Source organism: Saccopteryx bilineata, chromosome 2, assembly GCF_036850765.1.
Source record: "Saccopteryx bilineata isolate mSacBil1 chromosome 2, mSacBil1_pri_phased_curated, whole genome shotgun sequence".
Classification (NCBI taxonomy): Eukaryota; Metazoa; Chordata; class Mammalia; order Chiroptera; family Emballonuridae; genus Saccopteryx; species Saccopteryx bilineata.
The window spans coordinates 369,665,023-369,690,147 of record NC_089491.1 but is presented as its reverse complement, the minus strand read 5'-3'; the positions used below and the strand labels follow the sequence as shown (position 1 = coordinate 369,690,147).

The following is a 25,125-nucleotide window of genomic DNA, read 5'->3' as shown; positions in this document are numbered from 1 at the left end:
CCTGTTTTAGCTAAGGTCTCTGTCATCAATTTAACATCTTCTGCTTGTATCCATTGGGCAATGGGGAAAACCCCAAGTCATCATTGTTGAGTTATCCTGTTGTATTCCCAGACTTGTTCTCTTATTAGAAATATCAGTTGTCATGATATTTAGCTATACAGCCAAAGAACAGCATACTGACCTCTGCCCTATAACTTCCTGATTCTCTTCTTATAAATACAAGGGCTGAGGTGGGGTCCAAGGAGTCAGGAAGCAGAGAGCCCAGGAGTCTTCAGTCTAGTTCTGCCTGCACATCTGGAAGATGAAGACCTTTGCAGCTGCCCTCTCCTTCCTCATCCTTGTGGCTGTCCTTGAATCCCCAGCCCATGGAGCTCCAGCCCATGAATTCCAAGTCGATGGTAAGTTCAGTGAGCCTTCTCATTGGTTGCCAATTCAATGATAACTTGAAGTCCAGGGAGGAGACACAGAGGGGACATCTTTGTTCTCCTGTGACATGGAGGTGAATTTGGTACTGTTTAAAAGCAGCAGCAGTAAGGTATAGACCAGGGGGTCCCCAAACTATGGCCCCCTGAGACCATTTATCCGGCCCCCCGTCGCACTTCCGGAAGGGGCACCTCTTTCATTGGTGGTCAATGAGAGAGCACAGGATGCATCCTGTATGCTGTATGTGGTGGCGCCACCAAGTGCAGCGATGCGGGACGCACGCGTCAGGGCTCCGGAAGCGCGTCATATCACTTGTTACGGCTAGCATTGACAAATATGGAACCAGACACTGACCATCTCATTAGCCAAAAGTAGGCCCATAGTTCCCATTGAAATACTGGTCGTTTGTTGATTTAAATTTACCTGTTCTTTATTTTAAATATTGTATTTGTTCCTGTTTTGTTTTTTTACTTTAAAATAAGATATGTGCAGTGTGCTTAGGGATTTGTTCATAGTTTTTTTATAGTCCGGCCCTCCAACGGTCTGAGGGACAGTGAACTGGCCCCCTGTGTAAAAAGTTTGGGGACCCCTGGTATAGACCTCTCTCTGTAGCATTTGGTCTCTGGGGAAAACTGTATTTTTTCCCAATGAGAATTGACTTAGGAAACAATTCACTCCCTTTTCATGGGCTATAATTATTTGATTTTTTTTTTTTAGCTGATATAGAACCATTATGTACTAGATCAAAAGAATTGTAGTAAAATTGTAAATCTGGAGAAAGAAGAATAGAATCCTACAATGTTAGAACTATTATATCCCATATAGTATAAAATTATCATTTTTAGGAGGAAATGGGACAAGCCAGGCAAGTAACTCACCAAGTTCACCTAACAATTTATTTATTTAACAACAACAACAACAAAAATTATCTAGGACTGCCTATGTACAAGCAAGTACTGTTCTAATTGTCATATAGATATTAATACATTGAATCCTCCTAACACCCTGTGGTATAGACTATCAGCACCTTATCTAGTTTTATATATTGTTTTTGTTTTGTTTTGTTTTTTGTTTTTTGTTTTAGATTTTATTTATTCATTATAGAGAGGGGAGAGAGAGAGAGAGAAGGGGGGAGGAGCAGGAAGCATCAACTCCCATATGTGCCTTGACCAGGCAAGCCCAGGGTTTTGAACCGGCAACCTCAGCGTTTCCATGTTAATGCTTTATCCACTGCGCCACCACAGGTCAGGCTTTATATATTGTTTTTATTCTCATTTTACAAATGAGAAAACTGAGGTACAGAACCCTTAGATAACTTGCTCGAGATCATACAACCAGTAAGTGGTAGAGCTAGGAAGCCCTTACGGAAAAACAAGTCCATTTAAGACTTTATTTATTTTATTTATTTTTTTTTTTTGTATTTTTCTGAAGTTGGAAACGGGGAGGCAGTCAGACAGATTCCCGCATGTGCCCAACCAGGATCCACCCAGCATGCCCACCAGGGGGCGATGCTCTGCCCATCTGGGGTGTCGCTTTGTTGCAACCAGAGCCATTCTAGCACCTGAGGCAGAGGCCACAGAGCCATCCTCAATGCCCCTGGGCCAACTTTGCTCCAATGGAGCCTTAGCTGTGGGAGGGGAAGAGAGAGACAGAGAGGAAGGAGAGGGGGAGGGGTGGAGAAGCAGATGGACGCTTCTCCTGTGTGCCCTGGCCGGGAATCAAACCAGGGACTCCTGCACGCCAGGCCGACGCTCTACCACTGAGCCAACCAGTCAGGGCCCTAAGACTTTATTTTGCAAGCCCCACACACATCATATAGAGCATGTTGAAGTATATGTATATGCCTCATTAAATATAATTCATATGTAACTACATAAGAAATTAGCTAAAAGTTTAGTTGTGTTTTCCTGATTAGCATAATGCAGGTCTACAATCCCTTACCCAAAACATTGGACCTAGATGTATTTTGGAATGCAGAGTCTTTCAGGTTTTAAAAAGGCAATACAATATGATGTAGCAATTCCAATTCTGGATATATACTCCAAAGAACTAAAAGAGGGCACATGAAGAGACAGCTGTACACGCACACTAATAGCAGCATTACTCATAATAGCAAAAAGGTAGAAGTAACCCAAGTGTCCATCAACAAATGAATGGATTTAAAATGGTATATACATGCAATGGGATATTATTCAGCTTTAAATAGTACAGAAATGCAGACACATGCTATAACGTGGGTGGAGATTGAAGAGAGGTCTCTAACTGAATTATAAAAAATGATATAAGCCAGTAACAAAAGGATAAATACTGTATGATTCCACAAAGTAGTCAAACTCAGAGAAAGAAAGTAGAATGGCGGTGGCCCAGGGTTTGGGGGATGGTGAAATGGGGAGTTACTGTCTAATGGGGGCAGAGTTTCAGTTCTGCAAGGTGAAAACGTTCCCCGGACAGAGTGTAGTTATGGTTGTGCAATATGTGAATGTCCTTAATGCTACTAAACTGTACACTTGAAAATGGTTCAAGTTTGACCAGTTTGGTCTAAAATATACATCTTCTGTTCTTCCTCTGAACCTAATAGCATTCTAACTGTTCTTACAACTTTGATCACACTGTGCCTTATCTAATGACTAGAGTCTAAGCTCCTTGATAGTCCCTATCAATCCACCTAACAAATACAGGGTATGGCAAAAGTAGAAACAGTTGTATGTGAAACACAGAGTTTATTCTTGTATTATTATTTATTAATTATTGAATTATTTTCCATACAAACAACTCTAATCCAACATTTGCCACACCCTCTATATATACTGCTCACAAAAATTAGGGGATATTTGGCTCTGGCCGGTTGTCTCAGCAGTAGAGCGTCGGCCTGGTGTGCCGGGGACCTGGGTTCGATTCCCGGCCAGGGCACATAGGAGAAACGCCCATTTGCTTCTCCACCCCCCCTCCTTCCTCTCTGTCTCTCTCTTCCCCTCCCGCAGCCAAAGCTCCATTGGAGCAAAGATGGCCCGGGCGCTGGGGATGGCTCCTTGGCCTCTGCCCCAGGCGCTAGAGTGGCTCTGGTCGCAGCAGAGCGACGCCCTGGAGGGGCAGAGCATCGCCCCCTGGTGGGCAGAGCTTCGCCCCTGGTGGGCATGCTGGGTGGATCCTGGTGGGGCGCATGTGGGAGTCTGTCTGACTGTCTCTCCCCGTTTCCAGCTTCAGAAAAATACAAAAAAAAAAAATTAGGGGATATTTTATTGCTTCACCTTCATTTTTAAATATCCTCTAATTTTTGTGAGCAGTATATTTTGCAGGTCTAGATCACTGTGAGTATAGGGTACAAGGTCAGAGCTCCAAGACAAAAAAAAAAAAAGATAAAATTATAAATTTTATATAATGTATATTTTACCACATACTGAAAAAATATTTTTTTTAAAAATAATCCATAATTGAACATTACTTAGCATTCTGCAAGTCTGGGAAGCATACTTTAATCAAACAATAATATATCTGCAGCAAACACCTACAAATATTTAACTAATGGGATAAAAACTGTAAATAACCTCACTTCACTTTGGGTGACATCGTACCACCAAATCAGTCACTAAAAATTTTTTCTGTTTCCAGAGCCATGTGGATTCCAGAAATGTGCAGGAAGCATTGTGGACTAGATCATATGATGTCTCTATTCAATTGATTTATTCATGTTGGATTTACAGTGTGCTTTCTGTATTTAATAGAATGTTTCCCTGTCTCAAACATTTTCAAAAGTTCCCTGAAAAATCTCAGGGCGCCAGTGGAGAAAATGGGCGTGGAACAGAGGAGCCCGGTGTTTCAACCTCGATGCCTCCCTCCCAAAGGGGGGTGGACCCAGGATGGGGGGGTGCTGGGCGGAGGAATGCGACAGGGTAACCGCTGAGACAATGCTGCCTCCCAGTGATTTCTCTTCCTGCCTTGTCTGTTTCTCCCCAATAGAACCCAGAATGATGATACAAGAGAGGAAACTATTACTAGAGAAACATGAAGGTAAATGTTTAGTGATCGCATAGATTTGAAAGCAGCTGGTGGGTACCCATCTGCCCGGCAGCTTGAGGCCTGGGGGAAGGGGGAGGGAACATCTCCAAGGGAGATCAGAATGCGCTATGGGGCCCTCCTCTGTAGATGACTTCTCTTCCCCCTGGCTGTCCCGAAGGAGGCTCACCTGGGGGAAGGGTGCTCTCTGACGCCCACTGCACGCCTCACACCCTTCCAGTTCTGGAAGAAACGGTTCCAGCTGGCCCTGTTGTGGTCCCGCCTGGGTGCCGTCAGACACACAGCTCAGCCCCGGGGAGATGAAGCAAGGAGATGCCAGCAAGTGCCGTGGAGGAGGAAACCCCCCCCCCCTTTTGAGTCCTTCACCGTCTCACCCACCCCAGTACTTTGGAGGAAAGGGGGGAAGGATCTAGTTTTCCTCAAAAAGAAACTCGGTCCCTAAACAGCCCTTTCTCTTTCTGCAGGCTTACATTATGCTGTTGACTGCTGTTACTCCTACACCTCACGAAGAATCCCATGCCTCTTCATGGACGATTATTTTGAAACATCCAGTGGGTGCTCCAAGCCTGGTGCCATGTAAGTGCAAAGCTTACCAGCCATGTCTTGGGAAGGGCGACCTGATGATGGATGGATGTCCAGGAAAGTCCCACCCTCTGGATCCTTCCAGGTCAGGGGAGGCTGGTGTCGCCATTAGGAACCTGCAAAGCATCAGATTTCAGATGCTCCCAGAGAAAAGGGAGGCTAGGGAAGGAAAGAGAGAGGCAGGTCTGCCCCAGGAAACTCCCATGAGTCACTAAGGGAGTCTCAAGAGGCTGAGGGTCTCAAACAGGAGACACCCTGCGCTCCTGCAGCAGAGAGAGGAACACGATGGGCTGGGTGGGGAATCCCAGGGGCCCAGGGGTGGACGGGCAGGGGGGATGGGGCTCCCCCACCTTGTTTGCAGAATCCTCTTCACTGTGTAATCTTTCTCCTTCTTGCTCCCCAGCTTCATCACCAAGAGGGGGAAGCGTGTCTGTGTGGACCCCAGTGATGTGGGAGTTCAGGATTGCATAAAGGACATAAGGGACATGAGGCGAAAGTGAAATTGTTGGTTGAGGAGAAGGAATACTAGGTCCCAACCACCCACCTCTGTTCCCTCTTACCTCACTTCTGAGAGTCTCTTGGCCGGAATTATTTTTTCAAAAGCAACAATCACTGTTCTGTTCTGGTTATAAAAGCCATGCATTAATAAAAAAGTATCCGATTTCACTCTACTTGAACTTTATGAAGAAAAAGAAATGTAGAAATAGCTGAACTTTGCATTTGTGGGGTTTGTTTTTTTTTTCAAAATGAGACATCACAATATAATTTTAAGAAGCTAAAAACATTTTTAAAAGTATCTAAAAAACATAATTTACTCAAATATTGATTGAATATATGTCAAAGATGTACTTAACCCATTAATGAGAAAACCATAAAACTGATTCTAAGATCTGAGGAACAGAGATTTATACAGTTAATTGGGGGTGGCATTCTGAAATCTGAAAAACAGAGTAAGTCCAGTATTTCAATATAATTATTATCTTGAATTATCTTTTCTACTGGACAAAAAACATTCTCATCTGCACTGGACAAAAATTTACAAGTTCACATGTACTCTCACTAAGTCCAAGGCCTGATCAATACAATAGTAAATAGAACATCAATCAAAAGTCCATTTCCCCCACTGATATAAGGAGTCCTGGGTGGGCCTTTTAGACAATGTTCAAATGTAATTGAAGGTATGCAGTCAACCTGTTGCCTTATTTCTTTTTTTTTTTTATTTTAATGGGGTGACATTGATTAATTAGGGTACATAGATTCAGAGAAAACATCTCCAGGTTATTTTGACATTTGATTATGTTGTATACCCATCATCCAAAGTCAAATTGTCCTTCGTCACCTTCTGTCTGGTTTTCTTTGTGCTCCTCCCCCTCCCTACCCCCACCTTCTCCTACCCCCTCCCCAGTAACCACCACACTCTTGTCCATGTCTCTGAGTCTCATTTTTATGTCCCACCTATGTATGGAATCATATAGTTCTTAGTTTTTTCTGATTTACTTATTTCACTCAGTATAATGTTATCAAGGTCCATCCATGTTGTTGTAAATGATCCGATGTCATCATTTCTTATGGCTGAGTAGAATTCCATAGTATATATGTACCATATCTTCTTTATCTAATCTTCTGTTGAAGGGCTTTTTGGTTGTTTCCATGTCTTGGCCACTGTGAACATTGCTGCAATGAACATGGCTGTTGCCTTATTTCTTAATAGATACAACTACTTCCTAAAAAAAATGTCTTCTTGAAAGTTAAAGGACATTTAAAAAAAACATTTAAAGTTAGAGTTAATATCAATTTTACATTTATATCTATTAAAGTCTATATATTTATAATTAGTAAATCTTGGTCAACTGTCTCATAAAACTCAGAAGAATGCACTGAATTTTAGAAAACAGCAAAGCTTTTTAAAATTTTTTTTTTAAGTTTAAAACCTATGCTTACTTTTGGTGTGGCTCCCTGAGGACAATCAATAGGAAAAAAAATGATCGATAACCAAATGTCCTTTGTAATAATAAATCACTATTAGAAAGAAATCCTGAGACAATGATGAAAGCTGGAAATTACTATAACGCCAAAGAGATTAAACACAAATCCCAGTATATCCTATCCTTCCTACTAAAAGAGCTAACCTTGGAAGGTTTGACTATGTGTAGAAAAGTTTCTTTTACTCCCTCATTTGGGAGTGGAGTGATGGGCAGGAAATGGTTGGGGATAAGGGATAAAGCACAGATATATACAATTTAAACAAACTTTCCGGGTAATTGTTATGCAGGTGGTCCTGAGACCTCACTCAGACACATCACTTAGGAGGTGTGGGTAAACAGCTAGGCATGCTGGCTGGTGGACCGGGAAGAGTACCTTAGTATATTTCAGCCTTCATGGATGTCTTTCTTTATTTATGGCATAAGTGGAAATCTCTCGTTCCTGGGTTGTAAATGCAGATTCTATTTACTGGGATCCTGTCTCTGGCAGGTGAAGAAGGAGGAGGGGTGGAACTAGTCAGGCTTTCACTGAGATTATCAGAGAGCTTTATTTCTAAGTGGCAGGGAATGGGCCTTCTTATCTTTGACCAGAAGTTAAATTCTGTCTGGCCCATGGCCTCCTCTGGAAGGCTCCCAACACAGATAGCATTCTTTATATATAGAACTGTGCTTGCGGATTTGTCCTGGGGCCAACACTGCACCTGCCTGTCCTGAAGTGAGGACTGGCAAGGTCAGGGCTTGTTCTGCGCACCCAAGCTTCTTCTCCCAACACCCACTGACTGACAGCTGTATTCCCCAGGGTCCTGCTGAGAAAGTGCTTTTTCTTTTTCTTTTTCTTTTTTTGTGAGAGTAGGGAAGATAGAGAGACAGACTTCTGCATGCGCCCCGACCAAGATCCACCTGGCGACCCCCATCTGGGGCTGACGCTCTACCCATCTGGGGATGCTCCCAACCGAGCTACAGGGGTCCTTGGGTTACAACACAGTTCTGTTCTAACAACAGTGACGAAACCCGAATTTTGGTATAAGTCGAAATACCCTAGCCTAAGTCACTTACCTATCCTAACACAGTTGTAAAATCATAATCTAGAACAGTGGTAGTCAACCTGGTCCCTACCGCCCACTAGTGGGCATTCCAGCTTTAATGGTGGGCGGTAGCAGAGCAACCAAAGTATAAATAAAAAGATAGATTTAACTATAGTAAGTTGTTTTATAAAGATTTATTCTGCCAAACTTAGCAAAAATCTGACATAAAGTACTTGGTAAGTAATTATTATTATATGCTTTAACTTGTTGTAACTCTGCTTTATAGATTTTATAAAGTAAAGTTACTTCTCTACTTTATAAATCACCATTATTGTGGAACCATTGAGTGATTAGAAAATTTTACTACTAACAGAGATACAAAAGTGGGTGGTAGGTATAAAAAGGTTGACTACCTCTGATCTAGAACATAAAAATACAACTATTCTGCAGAAAAAGAATATATACTGCGCATTCTTCTGCTGCCGGGAACGGAACTAGTTCACCCACGTAGTCTGTAAGTACTGTATGATGTTAACGGCATAAGCCGAAACACTTATGTCTCAATTTTTTAAAGATTTTATGGGACTGAGGTCATCTTCATCACCAGCCTCCAAGCTTGCCCTGTGCGTGGCATTTGATCCTGTGGCAGAGGAGTGGTGTGATCACTAAACCCCATTCCCTTTCCTTCTGGACACACAGATGAGCTCTGTTTCCCAAACCTTTGCCATTATGTGGGAGCCAGTAACTTCATTCTGGCCATGGAGTGTAAGTGACAGTAATTCATAATACTTCTAGAACTGGTCCATTAAAAAAATCCCAGTCCCTTTCTGCTTCTCCCCTTTGGTAGCAAACTTGGAGGCCTCGTGCTGAAAATGTCAGCATCACAAGAGGGAAGAGCTTTGGTCTCTGAACGGGCGAATGAAACAGCCCTCCCCAATACACACACCCTCACCGCACTGACGGCCCACACTGGACTGCAACATGAGCGAGAAATGAACTATCTTTAATCAATCCCCTGAGAGTTAGGGGTTATTACAGCAATTAGCATATCCAGACTCATGTAGATAGGAACTCAATAACTGCTTGAAAAATAAAGGAATTTCCTATAAAGCTCCTAGTAACAACTTGGCAGGTAGGCTGGTCTCCACAAAAACAAAGGAGTGGACATCATTTCTTTCCAACTGACGTTCTTCCCAGAAACAAACTGGTTTCCTTAGATTGTTCCTAATGATAGTTATTATCATTTGATTTTCAAAGTTTAAATAATGTTATTATTCACAATAACAAATACAGAAAATTTCTAATAAATTACTATCTTGGCATGTAAGCATGAGAATTCCGTTGTTCCTTGTAAGATATACATACTTAGAACAGCTCAATTTATTTATCCACCCTTCTAAAACACATATTTGTAAATCACCTGCTATAGTGGCCCTGGCTGGTTGGCTCAGTGGTACAGCATCACCTGGCATGTGGAAGTCTGGGGTTTGATTCCCGGACAAGGCACACAGGAGAAACACCCATCTGCTTCTCCACTCCTCCCCCTCTCCTTTCTCTCTCTTTCTTCCCCTCAGGCAGCCAAGGCTCCATTGGGGCAAAGTTGGCCCAGGTGCTGAGGATGGCTCCATGGCCTCTGCCTCAGGCAATAGAATGGCTCCGATTGCAGTGGAGCAATGCCCCAGATGGGCTGAGAATCACCCCCTGGTGGGCATGCCAGCTGGATCCCGGTACGGTGAATGCGGGAGTCTGTCAGTCTGCCTCTTCCCTGCTTCTAACTTCAGAAAAATACAAAAAACAACAACAAACAAAAATAAAATAAAAATAATCTGTAAATCACCTGCTATATACTAGGCTCTGTGTAATGGGCAAAGATAAGTAATACAAGTTCCCTGCCTTGATGAATCAAGGTGAGAAGACATTAACAGCCTTCTAACAACAGCAGCAAGCAGAATGAGGGAGTGTCCCCTCGCCGCAGAAGAGCATGGCAAAGGCCACTGGACTGAGTCTACAGAGTTGGCTCTGTCCTGTATCCCAATCATTTCTGCATGTGAGCAAGTCTCTGACCCTTCCTGAGCCCTGATTCCTCCCCAGTAAATGGCAAATACAATACACAGCACACGACTGCGCCAGAACAGAAACCACCGTCAGTCCCAGCCCTCCCTTCTGATCTGCGTGGGCGTGGTCTCGGAGTAGCTTCCAACACTGAACTCGTGTCCACCACTAATCAAGAAAACCTACCAGCCATCCCTGAACTCGGTATATTTTAGGTTCCCACCAAGTAAGTTTCTTTATAATGAAAGCTAGAAACCAAGAGATGGTTCCAAAGGGACCCGCTACCTGAGTTCAGGAGAACCCAAGCCTGCCAGGACATTTCTAGAGACGGTTTAGTGGGGCTCCTATGTTTCTCCATATAGCACAGTGCTCAACCCTTTGAGTAGTACAAACATTCATGCACGTCCTCGTGCCTCCTGACCATCCAGAGTACAATTGTACATGTATGTCTTTAAACTTTGAGCTGGAGCAGTAAAGGTGTGCATGCACACCTCCCTTTCAGAAGCATTGTAGCATGTGTTGCCATCTATCCTGGAGGCTGGTGAGCCCAATTATCACTATAAAGTATCTCTGAAGAGTGCTACCACCTGTTCCATAATACTAGTAACTACGTTCAGCCTTGAGTATGTGCATATGTAGCTGCCATAGTTCCGTTGACAGAACTTATTGCACTCACAGCTGTTTTTTGTCATTTTATGTTATTATTGTTGTTCTAATACCACAATATTCAGGATCTTACCTGGTACAATTGTTGTTTTTCTAATTTTTTGCTTTTTTCTCGACATATACATCCTTCATTAGTCTAAAATTTTCAATTCTTCCCCAGGAAAGACATCGAGACACAATTGGGCAGGAAGGCTAGCTGTAGAAGATATTCATAATATCTTGACAAATGCAGAGTCCGATGATGAATATTCATCTTGCAGTGATAGTGATTCCAATGATGAAATAATCGATTCTTCGTCTGATGAAGGTTCTTCTGATCCTGGGCCAGCAACACAAGCAAAAAGGCCTCGTTGTACACCGAATAAACCCCTGTGTTGAGGAAATGGCTGTCTGCAGGAAAGTTTCTTCCAACAATTTCTCCTGCCTTTGATGATCCAAATTCAGGTATTTTCGATAGCTTTTCTCAGAAACTGGATGACGCTGATGACAACAATAGACTGGAAATTTCAATTTTCAAAGAGATTGTTGATGAAGTTTTTCTGAGAAAAAATGCGATTGAAATGAGTAATTATCACAAATTTATTCTTGAAAATGCAGACATAAAAGAAAAATCAAAGTTACACAAATGGGGCCCTGGCCGGTTGGCTCAGCGGTAGAGCGTCGGCCTGGCGTGCGGGGGACCTGGGTTCAATTCCCAGCCAGGGCACATAGGAGAAGCGTCCATTTGCTTCTCCACCCCCCCCCCCCCTTCCTCTCTGTCTCTCTCTTCCCCTCCCGCAGCCAAGGCTCCATTGGAGCAAAGATGGCCCGGGCGCTGGGGATGGCTCCTTGGCCTCTGCCCCAGGCGCTAGAGTAGCTCTGGTCGTGGCAGAGCGACGCCCCGGAGGGGCAGAGCATCGCCCCCTGGTGGGCAGAGCTTCGCCCCTGGTGGGCGTGCCGGGTGGATCCCGGTCAGGCGCATGCGGGAGTCTGTCTGACTGTCTCTCCCCGTTTCCAGCTTCAGAAAGAACAGACTGAAGAAATACTGGTTAAAAAATTCTTTGATTGAAATACCAATCTTTGGAAAAATTATGTTGTTGGATAGTTTTCACCTGATGCTATGACTGTTGCACTTTTGTGATAACAATATTCAATGCCAAGGTGATCAACTGTATAAAATTAGGGCTATTGTAGACTGCTTCAGAAGAAAATATCAGTCCATTCTTTATCCATTTAGAAATTTGTGCATCAATGAAAACACAGTGGCTTGGAAAAGGTGCCTTCAACGGAATTACCTACTTAGCATCAGGGGACTTTTCACCTGGGTATGGTGAGGGGGTGAGGATGAGACCGGCAACTGAAAGTTCTGCTTAAGAGCTCAAGTGAGGATTTCCTAGAGCTGACATGGGGGCTCATCCAGTTACCCCCAAATCCCCTCTGGTCTTCAGATGAGCACAGTCTGAGTCCCCAGCCCTGACACGGCCTTGTTCTGAGACCTGGGACTGGAATTGGGCACAAGGCACATCCCAGCCTGGAGACCTTCTCAGTCTGAGACAGTGCCTCCTGCCCCCAGCACTGTGCTCCTGGCCTGCACCTACCTAATGGGGGGCTTACATGAAACGGTTAAACTTCTTCCTACTCAGGATGGAAGGCAATTTCCCTTCTGAAATCTTGGCTCTATGTGTTTCCTTCACTCCACCCTCAGCAAATGTGCAGGATATGAAATCACTGAGGCATCCACCCATTCAAATCTTAGTTCTCTTATTTTAAAAGGACATTTTTGCCTCAATGATCATTTCTCTACCTTTCCTCGGCCCAGCAGCCTCAGAAGCCCTTACCAGGTCAGCTCTTGTCCCACGGGAGCTCCATTCACGGGATGAAGGTCTCTGTGACTGCCATCACCTGCCTCGTCCTCATCATCCTAACCATCACCCCAGGGTCCAAGACCAAGCCCTCCGTAGGTGAGTGCACTGCCTCGTCTTCCTTCCAACCTGGTCCCTGTGAGGAAATGAGCAGGGATAAGCCTGCTGGGAACACGAGGAGGAAGAGGGGCTCTCCGAGAAGAGCTGGTGTTTTTTTTTGTTTTTTGGGGGTTTTTTGGGGGGTTTTTTTTGTATTTTTCTGAAGTGAGAAGTAGGGAGGCAGAGAGACAGACTCCCACATGGGCCCAACCGAGACCCACCCAGCATGCCCACCAGGGAGTGACGCTCTGCCCATCTGGGGCGTTGCTCTGTTGCAACTGGAGCTATTCTAGTGCCTGAGGCAGAGGCCACAGAGCCATCCTCAGCACCTGGGCCAATTTTGCTCCAATAGAGCTTTGCTGCAGGAGGGAAAGAGAGAAATAGAAAGGAAGGAGGGGGGAGGATAGAGAAGCAGATGGGCGCTTCTCCTGTGTGCCCTGGCCCGGAATCGAACTTGGGACTTCCACATGCTGGGCCAACGTTCTACCACTGAGCCAGCCAGCCAGGGCAGAGCTGGTTTTCTCAGACTGGCTCATCCCCTCCGTCCCCAGGACCAGTCCCCTTCCTGCCAAGGCCATAGAGTGAGGCTAGCCTGCTTCTTCCCTCCCTCAATTCTTCTGTCCTTGCCATTAAGCAAAAGAGTGGCTTGCCCCATTTGGGGGACATTATCCTCAGAGAGATTGAGGAGCAGTGCCTGGAGCCCCTCAAGACCATATTGTCTATTTGACCCCTGAGTTGTGGGTGCAGCGGCTCCCAGGGCCAGCCCCGCCCTCGTGAGTGCGGCAGTGGTTAGGTGTGGCCCATAGGGGAGGTGCCAGGGGTAAGGAGTCCCGCCTAAGCCACCTTTTTCCAGCTTATTTCTTAGGACGAGCTGCCTTTACAGACAACCAAACTATTTCTCGCCCTTCAATTTTACCTCATTTCCTTTTCAGAAACGGTGGGGAAATGTAGAAGGTTGTTGAGAAAAAACTAGTCTAAAGTAAATGGGAGTCTGGACAGTTTGATTTGCCTCTTTGAAAAGTAAGCTCAGAGAAATGCCATGGGAATGGGTCTTGGGACCGGGGGGTCCCTGGTCCCCTTCTTAAGAGAGCAAGGACGCTGCCCGGAATGATGCTGGGTAACAGGACCAGGCCTTCCTCTTCCACCCAAGCATCTGGCCACCCCGGGTTCCTCACGATGCACACTCACAGTCTGTCCAGGTTGGTCGCACAGTGTGCACACCCCCAGTCGCTCCAGCCCATCACCACAGCACGTGCTTGTTTGAAATGCCCTTCCTGCTACATTCATAATTCAAGCTTGGTGGGGCTTTGCTATCACCCCCTTGGACCTCCTATAAGAACCATGATATTTGAGCCCTGGCCGGTTGGCTCAGTGGTAGAGCGTCGGCCTGGCATGCAGAAGTCCCAGGTTCGATTCCTGGCCAGGGCACACAGGAGAAGCACCCATCTGCTTCTCCACCCCTCCCCCTCTCCTTCCTCTCTGTCTCTCTCTTCCCCTCCTGCAGCAGAGGCTCCATTGGAGCAAAGATGGCCCGGGTGCTGGGGATGGCTCCTTGGCCTCTGCCCCAAGCGCTAGAGTGGCTCTGGTCGCAACAGAGCGATGCCCCAGAGGGGCAGAGCATCGCCCCCTGGTGGGCAGAGCAACACCCCCTGGTGGGCGTGCCAGGTGGATCCCGGTCGGGCACATGCGGGAGTCTGTCTGACTGTCTCTCCCTGTTTCCAGCTTCAGAAAAATACAAAAAAAAAAAAAAAAAAAAAGAACCATGATATTTCAGAATCAGAAAATAACTGAAGTATCACCTAATCCAGGGATTTAAAAGAACAACAACATTATTTTAGACCATGAAACCTTTTCTTCAAGCAAAATCTTACACAGAGATCCAAAATGTAAAGCAGAAATCATGGTTGACTGGGGTCCTACACTCAAGACTTTACCCTCAGAGGCATTGGCGCCCCCAAGATAGTCCCTGACGTGTCCAGAGACCCAGGAAGCTCCCTCCTTGTAAAAACCACCACAGTCCAACCGCCTCGCTGCCAGATGAGGACAGAGAGGGGACTAGAGGTGACGGCACAAAGCCAGCACACGCGAGGTGGGGTTAGAATCTGGGTGTCCTGACTCCCTGGCCGTTGTCTTTGGGTTTGGGGATGGCTGTGGGCATGCTTCCCTCTTTGCAGAATGGGGGGGGGGGGGCTGGGAGGGACTGGGTCCACTTTCCTAAATGGAATATGTCCCAACCCCTACTGGGAATTCTTCCAAATATGTCTCCTATTTGGAGTGTCTCTGCCAGCCTGCCCCACAGGGATGGCGTGTGCTCACGGGGATAGTCTGGGCTTCTCTGCTCTTCAATCCAGAGCTGAAAGCCATCAGCCGACTTTCTAGGAGGGGCTGAAGAACAGGAAGCAGACTGACTGAGGACAGAGCAGGAGGAGGAGGAGGAGGGCCAGAGGAGTAGTGTGGTGCGGGAGAGGAGAGCACTGAGTTCCTCCACAGCCCTGTCTCCGGATTCTGCAGGGCTGTCTCCTCCTTCCCTCCCTCTCCCTCCCCTCCCCTCCCTCCCCTCCCTCTCCCTCCCCTTCCTCTCCCTCCCCTCGGGTACCACCTTGAACAAGGGACCCAACCTCAGCTTCCCTCCATGCTTTCTCCGCAGGAGGTCCTGACTACCACCACCCCACGATATGCTGCTTTGCCTACATTACCCACACCATCCCGCGTCATCGGATTGTGGAATATTATAAGACTGGCGGCCAATGCGCCAAGCCCGGCGTTGTGTAGGTGGCAGTCACACACCACACTGGGTAGAAGGGGCTAGCAGAGCCGGCAAGGTGCAGAGTCAGGGAGGAGGCAGAATGGGGACTCCCCAGGGTGCCTCTCAGGTGTGTTGACACAGGAAGAGGAAGCCCAGGGGCCACCTGAGGGCTTTCCAGCCCATCAGGAGGCTGCTGGGGGGCCGGGAGGAAGCCAGCTCTATGGATGCGGAGGTATCAAGGGAGGGGAAGAGAAGGTGGAAGGGCACTTCCTGGGTGGGGACAGGGAGACTAGGTGGGATTTAGGGGCCCTGACAGGCTGAAGAGTTTGTCTCAGAAAGAACACGGGCCCTGGGCTGCCTTTAGCAAGGGGAACAGTCTAGGTCAGGTGAGGGGTTTGTGAAGAAGGGAGGACAAGCTCTCCTTCCCAGCTGCTGGACCTGGGTTGCAATCCTTCTCCCTCTTGCTCCATAGCTTCATCACCAGAAAGGGCCGTTTCTTCTGTGCCGACCCCAGTGCTGCCTGGGTCCGGAACTACATCAAGGAGCTGGAGGAGATCTGAGTGACCCAGGGGTAGTGGGGAAGGGCACGGCTCAGAATCTTACAAAGAGACCACCCCTGCTCCCAGCCCTCAGCCCCAGCTACTTCCTGGAAGCTGTCCTGCCTTGAATTAAAGATCAGTCATGCCCTCCTGTCCTCCTTTATTTCTGCTGACTTTGTCCATTAGCACTGAGACACAGGTGAGCCCAGCCCAGGGTGGCACTCTCAGCATCAAAACTTGCTCTGCGGAAATCTGGCCAGAGTCTGGTGCAAAAAAATGAGTCAGGCTGCGATGTGGGTAGTGGGCAGCAAGTGATAAAAAACACTCAGTGGAAAGGCCATCTTTGAATAACCACAATAACAGTTACCATTTTTTCAGTGTCTTCTATGTGCATTATCTTATCTAAGCTTTACAAGTGTCAAGCTAAGAATCATCACCTGATTTTGCAGGTAAATCTTCCTAAAGGCCTCTCCATAGCAATCCAGCTCCACAGTCCTTTTCCTGTGCTGCTCCCAAGGCCCTAGGTTCGCTGCCTTCTGGGACTGGAATGACTCATAGGTGTAGTTTACCCAACCCTCCCCACCCACTACATATGTCAGGCTGTACTATATTGTTTTTCTCATTTTTGTGTCCTCCTCACAAGACCTAGCAGAAAGCCTAGTCCATGCTCAGGAAATAAATGGATGGATGGATGGAAAGAAGGAAGTAGAGGCTTGTACTTCAGGAATAACATTCAGCTGCCCCCAAAGGCTCTCAGACCCACCTTAAGGGGTCAAGAAGGAGCTCTACCTACTCAGAATAAGAGCATGTACAGCATAGGAGCTAGAGTCACTACTCTTTGGCCTCCAGCCCTCCACAGACAAGTGCTAAGAGGGGCCCTTCCTGCTAAATGTACAACCAGGTTTCCCAGACCTCCTTGCCTCCATACACAGGGGCCAAGGGAGTACCCCCGTCACACACCCTCCTTACCCTCATAAAAAGCCACAGCTTCACTACCGCTAACTGCCTTGAACCCACCGAGCCCAATGGCACTGTATGATTTTCCCTGTTTATGAGCAGGCATGCCAAACAGCAAGCCCCATAAAGTTATCTATATTCCCCCTTCTGCCCCAACCTCCCTCTACTCTCATCTGAAGCACTCCCCCATACCTCTAAAGCTCACAGTCCATCAGCAGCAAAATCCCCTATATATTTCATCTCTTCTCTGAATGCCGCCTTCAACCTGGAAGGTGATCCTGCGGCAGTCTAAAGAGAAAAGATGGTGAGAGGCAGGTCCAGCCTTAGCCAAAGCCAAAGGGCAGAAGCTGGAACTCTGGGACTCAGACGCAGGTTGTCAGGCTCACAGTGTTAGAGCGCCCTCTGTTGGCCATGATTGACCATGGTGGCAGGTTGGATAAATCCATACTAAGGGCACTCAGGAGGGATTAGCCAACCAAGACCTAAAGCTGATTTTGAGTCCAAGATCTAAAGAAATAAATGAAAACATTGACAAATTAGCCAAACACCTCAGCAAAAAACGGAAACCCAAAGAACAGGCACGTTGTCTTTTAGGAATATTAGCAGCATAATCTGTGACATAAAAAAGCAAGCTCCATCATGTGTCCTCAAACTGCAGATGGGGGGACATCATTTTGAGACCACCAAACCCTACCCTTGCCTCAGTCTGTGCTCTCTCTAATTCTCCCAAAGGCCGATCACTCGAGGAAAGGGGTGCTTCAGCCCTCCTTCCTTCTTCCCCCACATAGAGTAGTTGGCAGGTAAAACAGTAAAGTCACATAGATCTGGTTTCCAGGACTGCCTATCTGCCTCCCGTGACCTTGCACGATTTATTTAACCTCTTTAAGCCTCAATGGCCTCATCTGTAAAATAGGAATAAGCTCTACTTCACAATTGTGAGGATTAAGTAAAGTCGGATGGGCAAGGTGGCTGATATGCAGCACGCGTTCGCCACACACGCCTCTTCTCTGTTACGTCCCGCACACGAATTCCGATCCTACTGACTGCAACTTTGCCCCAGGCCCCGCCCTGCACTGCCCTCCCTGTGGGCAAACACCTGCGGAGGGCATCGGGGAGGGGCCATTGTTTCTCCTCCTCCACCTGCTCTGAAGTGGTCAGAGTCCGGAGACCAGGGAGGTCAGAGAGGGAACAACAGCAGCAAAAAGGACATCTGCCCCACTGAGAGGATGAAGGTCTCCGTGGCTGCCCTCTCTCTCCTCATCCTCATCCTCACCATGATATCTGCTGTTCACAGCCAGTCAAGTGAGTCCACTGTCCCGGTAGGGCAGCAATGAGAAAGGGGGCGGCAGCAGGGTGATGGCAAGAGCGCTTCAGATCTCTGTCCTCATCCCAGGGGGTCCTCTCCCCTCCTGCCTGCTTAGCCACTATCTGCAAACTCTCCCCTTTGTAAGTAGAGCTGGGCTGCGGTCCTGATCCTCCTGGGGTTGTGCTGTTCTGGAGAGCTGGGTCAAGGTTACATCAGAAGTCCCCAGGAATGAGCCTTTAGGAAGAGGAGCTCAGGAAGTCACAGGAGAGACAAGGAAAGTATGCAAAGAGGCAGGCAAGGCCAGTGGATAGAACAGCCTGCTCTCCCAGAGTGCGCGACAAGGGTGTCAGTGAGGCAGGCTGAAGCACGTTTGGGGCCAAGCTCGGGAGTGAGGGGTCTGAACCTAGACACCCCTTCCCGGCAGTGTCTGGCGCAGATTGCTGGGACTATCATGGCAGCCAAAAGGAGTCCCCAGGGGATGCCCAAGTATGCCCTTTAAGGTTGCATGACCCCCATTTTCATCCCCCCCCAGCCTAGGTCTAAATAAAGTCTGGCAGCCAAAAGGAGTCCCAAGGGGATGCCCAAGTGTGCCCTTTGAGGTTGAATGACCCCCATCTTCACCACCACCACCCCAGCCTAGGTCTAAAAAAAGTCTGTGGGAAAGAGAAAAGGGGTTGAAAGGTTTTGGAGCTACAGGATGCTTGGGGGCTTCGGAGAACAAGGTTTTGCCCACTCCCTATCCCTGTCTATTGTCACTTATGAGGACCTGGTGACAGGAAAGGGACTAAGTCACCCAGTCCTTCCACATGCCCACCTTCTGCTGCCCTGACCCTTCTTTTCTCCTGAGGCTAGCTTTTGGCATGCTGTCCAGCTCGACTCTGCTTGTATAAATATTTGAGGGAGCAAGGGTCATGCACACCACATAATCTGCCCACACACTCTCAGGATGCCCCTGGTCTTTCTAAACTTTGCTTTGAGAACCAAGGACATGAATGTCATTGTGTGCATATGGCGGGTGGGAGGGGACAACAGTGCCCTCTGAGGGGGTCAAAAAGGCCTGTGAAATGGGCTCCAGCTTCAAGAAAGAGAAAATGGCCCACCCAAAGCACAGATCAGCCAAACGGTACTCTCAAGATGTCCCAAACCTTGCCACCAGCTATGATCAGTCCCTGCTAACAGATGGCTTTGCCATCAAAGGAGTCAAATGCAGTGGATAGGAGATGGAGGTCATAGGCTCCTTCTCTGCCTTCTTGGCTCAGCTTTCAACGTGATTCCCGCAGAAATTATTGAGTCGGTGAACAGTGCACGTACATGCTGCTGGAAATATCGTGAGAGCGTACTCCCAAGGAAACGGGTGGTGGGATACAGAAAGGCCCTCAACTGTAACCTGCCGGCAATCATGTAAGCACTTCCCTACAGGTGAAGGAAGGGGAACTGGGGGCCAGAATGAATGCACAGAACCAAGAAGTCTCCATGCCAGAGGAGAATAGTGGCTGAGGGCTTTGATCTCACAGGACAGGGGTGGGTTTAATTCTTGATTTTGCTAATTTTATAGCTGTGGGGCCCAATAAATTGTGCTCGTGATGACACGCAAGCCTGAGGGTCTAGGCTGAGTAGGCAAGGGGCTGAAAGGAGGATTGATGAGGTCTAGAGGTCAGAGAGGAAGACCTCGTGACGGGACCAAGGCAGGGGAGGCCTAGGTAAGCCCTGTGTGAGAGCTGGAAGTGCGGGAGTGTGGACTGGACCCCTGCTCTACTCCATGGCCCATGACAGTCTCACTTTGCCTCCACAGCTTTGTCACCAAAAAGGACTATGACGTCTGCGCCAATCCCAACAACAAATGGGTCCAAGATTACATCAAGGATCCCAACCTGCCTTTGCTACCCCCCAGGAACGCGGCCTAGGTTAAATCTATTCGACCATAGAAAGGCCTAGCCCAGCTCCTTAATTCCTCATGATAATCAGGGAGCCTCGGTTTAAAAAAAAAAATAAGGTGTGACCCCATGAGCTACGAGGGCAGCCTTGAGGTCTGAATGACAGTCACATTCAGAGAAACAAGCCAGTGATAAAGAAAAAAAAACAAAACAAAAAACCAAAGAACAAAAAACTATTTTGAATATTTTCTCAATTTTTGGAGGAAATGCCAAAGGTAAGGGAGGTGAGCAGACATTCTGAATCACAGAAACACACTTTGACATCCTTCTCCTTGCTCTCAGTCCCTCCCCTCACACCAATACAACAGCCGTTCTGAATAATTACGTCCAGCTTCCAACCAGCTAGACCGTGTCTAACCTTGGACTCATTAAGAGCCCCACGGAACTCTTGACTTTTCCTGTTCATCCTCATCCTATTTTAAAAAAGAAAGATCTTTTTTCTTTCATTGTATTTTTTTTTCTTTTAAAACATTATTCTTTTTTTTAAAACAAAACACATTTGAGATCTTGCTCCTCTGCACATATCATCAGTTTGGCTCAAATAGACTTATACTCATAAAAACTGTCAAAAAAAAATCCCACAAAACATAACTTTTTCTTAGCAGACCAAGGTGGGAATATTCACATGCGAATGATCTTTGTTCCTTTTGCTGAGGCTTTGCTAGATCCCCTGGGGATTTAGTGTCCCTCCCCCAGGTGGCATGGATACTGAGCATGCCCCCCCCACCCTCCCTACCCCCCCCACCCCCCACCCCCAGGCACCGTGGATATAGAAAGAAGAGGTGAGGATCTCTAGCTCCCACGCCAACCTTTTCAGGGCAGGGAAAGGGCATTAGACTAGGCTGGAAGTAACAATCTTGGTCCAAACTCAACCACTCAATAAAGAAAATCGCCTTTATTGACAACTTGATTCCTAACTTCCTGCCTCCTTGCTGCTAGGGTGGAAGAAACTTAATCTCAGTTGTTGTTGTTGTTTCAGAAGCTTATCAACACTCACCTGAGATTTTGCCAAGGTTGGGGGCTGGAGAGTTTATATGGCACGAGGCCAGGCGCACACAGTCAGTCTCCCCTTCTTGCTAACTTTCTGCCTCTAGCTCCACAGCAGGAAGCTGATTCAGAAAGTCAACACTCTCCCAAAATGCTGTTGTGAAGACAAAACAAAAATCAGGCAATTAAAGATATGTAATTAAGAGAAACAAATACATTAGGAAAAGTGATCATTCTGAAAACTGGCTTTTCAATGACTTGGATTCTGTTAAACTGACCTGTGACTTCCCATAGTGGTCCCCAGTGAGCCTGCCACCCCACCCCAACTGGAGCTAATCTACCCTGATGGCCACTTGACCACAGCTAGCCAATCACACTCTCTAAGAGCCGAGCTTTGGACCAGAGAAACATAAGGTCGCTGCTGGAGCAGCATCCAAGGGAAAATGTCTATGAACTTTGCACTGAAGTTCCTGAAGCCACCCCGTTTCCTGTCCTCGCTCAAGGCTTGAAGGTTCAGCTAGTCTTTTAGTTCCATGAGATGCCCCAGCTTTTTGTTTTGTTTTGTTTTGTTTTGTTAATTTCTGAAGGACCGTGGTGGCATTTAACAGCTCTGGAATAATTTTTTGTTGGTTAGGTCCATTCTGGTTTGTGTCTGGTAAAATATACACACCACTTTTAAATGTTTAAGTGTCCTCTTCAGTAGCATTAAGGACGTTCACATTGTTGTGTGACCATCACCACTATCGATCTCTAGAACTTTTTCATCATCCAGAACTGAAACTGTGTACCATTAAACAACAATATCCCATGCCTCCCTCCCCCAGCCCCTGGTAATCACCATTCTGCTTCCTGCCCCTATGAACTTGCCTAGTCTAGTTACCTCATATAAGTAGAATCATACAGTATTTGTCCTTTTGTGACTGGCTTATTTCATTTAGCCCATATCTTTAAGGTTAACCCATGTTATGAGTCAGAATTTTCTTCCTTTTTAAAACGCAGTAACACATTGCATGTGTATTCCACATTTTATTTATTCATTCATCCACCCATGGAAATCTGGGTATCCCCCTTAGCCAGGGTTAGCAGATCTTAGTTTCTGTTTCTTGTGCCAAAAGCACTTTAACTTGCCAAATGGCCTATCAATCACCACGTTGTCCAGGTAGGGGCTCAGGCAGGTAAGGGCCCGAGGCTCTGACCAAGGCTTTTCCTGCCCTTGACCCGCCACAGGGGGGCAGTGCTACATGCCTTCGTCCCTACTGGGCTGAGAGCTCCTGTTCCTTGATCCAGGAATTTTTCTCCACCCTCCTTGCTATCAAAACTGAGAGGTAAACACGATCAAACTCCTCCCTCCAGGAGCTCACAGCCCAGGGATGACAGAATCACTAACAAATCCCATGTAGTCAAGTCTGGAACTTTGCTTGCAGAGGCCAGAGTGAACGTGGAGGGGTGACAGAGCTTGGGTTGACATAGGAGACAGAACAAGTTCAACATGTACCCAAGGCAGCAGGAAATTTCCAAGTCCATCAGAGGACTTCTGGATTAATATGTCAACCTGAAAAACTAATTGAAAGTCTACATACAGGGTCAAATCTCCATCCTAGGACATGATCAGATTTGCCAGAAAATGTGAATGGTTCAGAAGCAGAAGTACGTTGCTCAGGCTCACTCAACTGTTCTCAAAGAGGGCTATTCCTGTCCCTTCCAGGTAGACAGATGCCTGGCTTTAAACACAAAGAGCGACAGACTCACGCCCACACACAGAGAACCTCCTTATTCTAACACACAGGGGTCTCACAGTCCTGATCAAGCAAAGAAGACCTCACCTCCGTAATGTAACCCTAACCCAAACAGCTTCTGTGACTGTTGGCCTGTGGAACATAGCTGATCAACTGGGAGAAGTAGAAAATAAGGGCTAGAGCAGTGGGCTTTTCCCCTCCCTGGTCAGAGAAAGGAACAGCTCTGGCTGGGTGAAGGTCACACACAGCAACATGGGGAACCAGTGGGCGGGACAGGAAGGAAAGAAAGTGAGGAAGCAACTAAACATGATACAACCTGAGTAAGAGAAAGGAAAAAAGATTAGGAAAGAACGAATAGAGCCTCAGGGATCTGTGGGACAATTTCAAAAGTTCTAACATGTAGATACTTGGAATCCAGAAGAAAAAGAGAAAGAATGGGGTAAAAAACAAACAAACAAAAAAAACATTTAAAGAACTAATAACAGAAAACTTCCCAAATTTGTCGAAAGACATACCTTTACAGGTTCAAGGTCAGCAAATCCCACATAGGATAGATTTAAAGAAATTCATGCTTAGACATATCAAAGTCAAACTTCAGAAAACAAAAAATCAAGTCTTACAAGCAGGAGAGAAAAACGGTACATTACATACAGGGGAAAAAAATGAATGACTGACAAGTTTGAATCAGAAACCATGGAGATCACAGTGAAACAACAGTTTAAAGTACTGAAAGAGCCTGACCAGGCATTGTCATAGTGAATAGAGCCTCGAACTGGGATGCAGAGGACCCAGGCCTGAAACCTCCAGGTCGCCAGTGTGGGCACAGGCTCATTCAGCTTGAGTGCAGGGTTGCTGGCTTGAGCGTGGGATCATAGACATGACCCCATGGTCGCTGGCTTGAGCCCAAGGTCACTGGCTTGAGCAAGGGGTCACTCGCTCCGCTGTAGCCCCCCAGTCAAGGCACATATGAGAACGCAATCAATGAACAACTAAGGTGCTACAACGAAGAATTGATGCTTCCCATCTCTCTCCTTTCCTGTCTGTCTGTCTCTATCTGTCCCTCTCTCTGTCTCTGTCACACACAAAAAATAAAAAATAAAAATAAGTTTTAAAAAATAAAGTACTGAAAGAAAACTTGTCACCACAAGTGAAGTAAGTTGAAGTAAGTTATGTCTGATCAATCAAGGCCTCTATACTGAAATCAGAGGTTCAGAAATGGGACTCTCCCTCAGAGAGATGAAATTTGTATCAGAGAAACAGACAATCAGGAAAGGCTTGCAAGAAGTTTTTGGTTTGGGGTGTCTCATGTTGAGGCAATCAAATTCACTTCTCTCTCTACTTCTCTCTCTCTCTCTCTCTCTTTCTCTCTCTCTCTCCCTCCACATGGTTTCTCCAGCATACATCCAGGAGCCTCAGAGCAGTTGCATTTAAAAGGCGCCCAGAGAAAGTATCTTAAAAAGAAAAGCAAGAAATTGTATAACCTTTTCTCATCTATCCTCTATTCACTTTGTATTCATCTGTTAAGACATTCATAATGGTCTGCCCAGGTCCAAGGACAGCGGACATACTCTCCACCTCTTGATGAAAGAAACATCAAAGAACTTATGGACATATTTTTAAGCCACCACATCTGTAGAATAGAAAGAATAATTCTATCTCAGGAGAGTTGATGTGAGGCTTACATAAGATCAAGTATACCTGGCACAGAGTATATTATCTTAACTCTGGCTCTATGTGACCTCGGACAATTTGATTAACGTCACTGTGTCTCAGTGTCCTTGCCTATAAAATCAAACTAATAGTTGTACCCCCACCATAGAACCATTGTTAATTCATTTAAAGCATTTAGCATAGTGCCTGCCACATAGTAAATTAAAGCTCAATAAATTTTTATTATTGGTTTTACCAACCATTATTTTAATTATTGTTATCATCAAGAGTCTTCGATGACATCACCACAAAGAAGGCGGGGGAAGGGGGATGATGAGAATTACAAATAAGCAGAGAGCTGATGGTTTTCAGCCAAGTCTCAGGCAGGAAGATACAAGGAAGGTCATAGAAGCAGTCCTCCCCATCAGATCCTACCTATTGTCCCTGCCTGACACTGTGAGACAGGCCCAGAGACCAGGCCCCAGGGGCCAAAGGATGCTATCTAGAGATTGATAAGGCTGAGCATTTGCCAAGCACAGCCCCACAGAATTTGGGGGCAGGAGATACCCAAAGCCAAGGAGGAGCA

The 25,125-nt window shown here is 46.5% G+C and overlaps 2 protein-coding genes across 5 annotated transcripts; both read left to right on the top strand.

Moving 5' to 3' along the window:
- Positions 1–226: 226 nt before the first annotated feature.
- On the top strand, positions 227–5,690 carry CCL15 (C-C motif chemokine ligand 15). Its single transcript, XM_066263378.1, has 4 exons — positions 227–398; positions 4,381–4,431; positions 4,902–5,013; positions 5,423–5,690. The coding sequence occupies exons 1-4, from the start codon at positions 302–304 to the stop codon at positions 5,517–5,519; spliced, it is 357 nt and encodes a 118-aa protein (XP_066119475.1). The 5' UTR covers positions 227–301; the 3' UTR covers positions 5,520–5,690.
- A 6,802-nt stretch (positions 5,691–12,492) lies between these two features.
- On the top strand, positions 12,493–20,908 carry LOC136326856 (C-C motif chemokine 16-like). 4 transcript variants are annotated; one of them, XM_066263381.1, is made up of 3 exons: positions 12,493–12,684; positions 15,332–15,452; positions 15,903–16,119. In XM_066263381.1, the coding sequence occupies exons 1-3, from the start codon at positions 12,600–12,602 to the stop codon at positions 15,988–15,990; spliced, it is 294 nt and encodes a 97-aa protein (XP_066119478.1). In that variant the 5' UTR covers positions 12,493–12,599; the 3' UTR covers positions 15,991–16,119. The 4 variants fall into 4 exon arrangements, with proteins under 4 accessions (XP_066119478.1, XP_066119479.1, XP_066119477.1 ...); XM_066263382.1 differs by lacking the exon at positions 15,903–16,119 and adding an exon at positions 20,025–20,908 and having other exon boundaries at positions 12,495–12,684; XM_066263380.1 differs by lacking the exons at positions 12,493–12,684; positions 15,332–15,452; positions 15,903–16,119 and adding exons at positions 18,071–18,228; positions 19,513–19,633; positions 20,025–20,907.
- Positions 20,909–25,125: the final 4,217 nt, after the last annotated feature.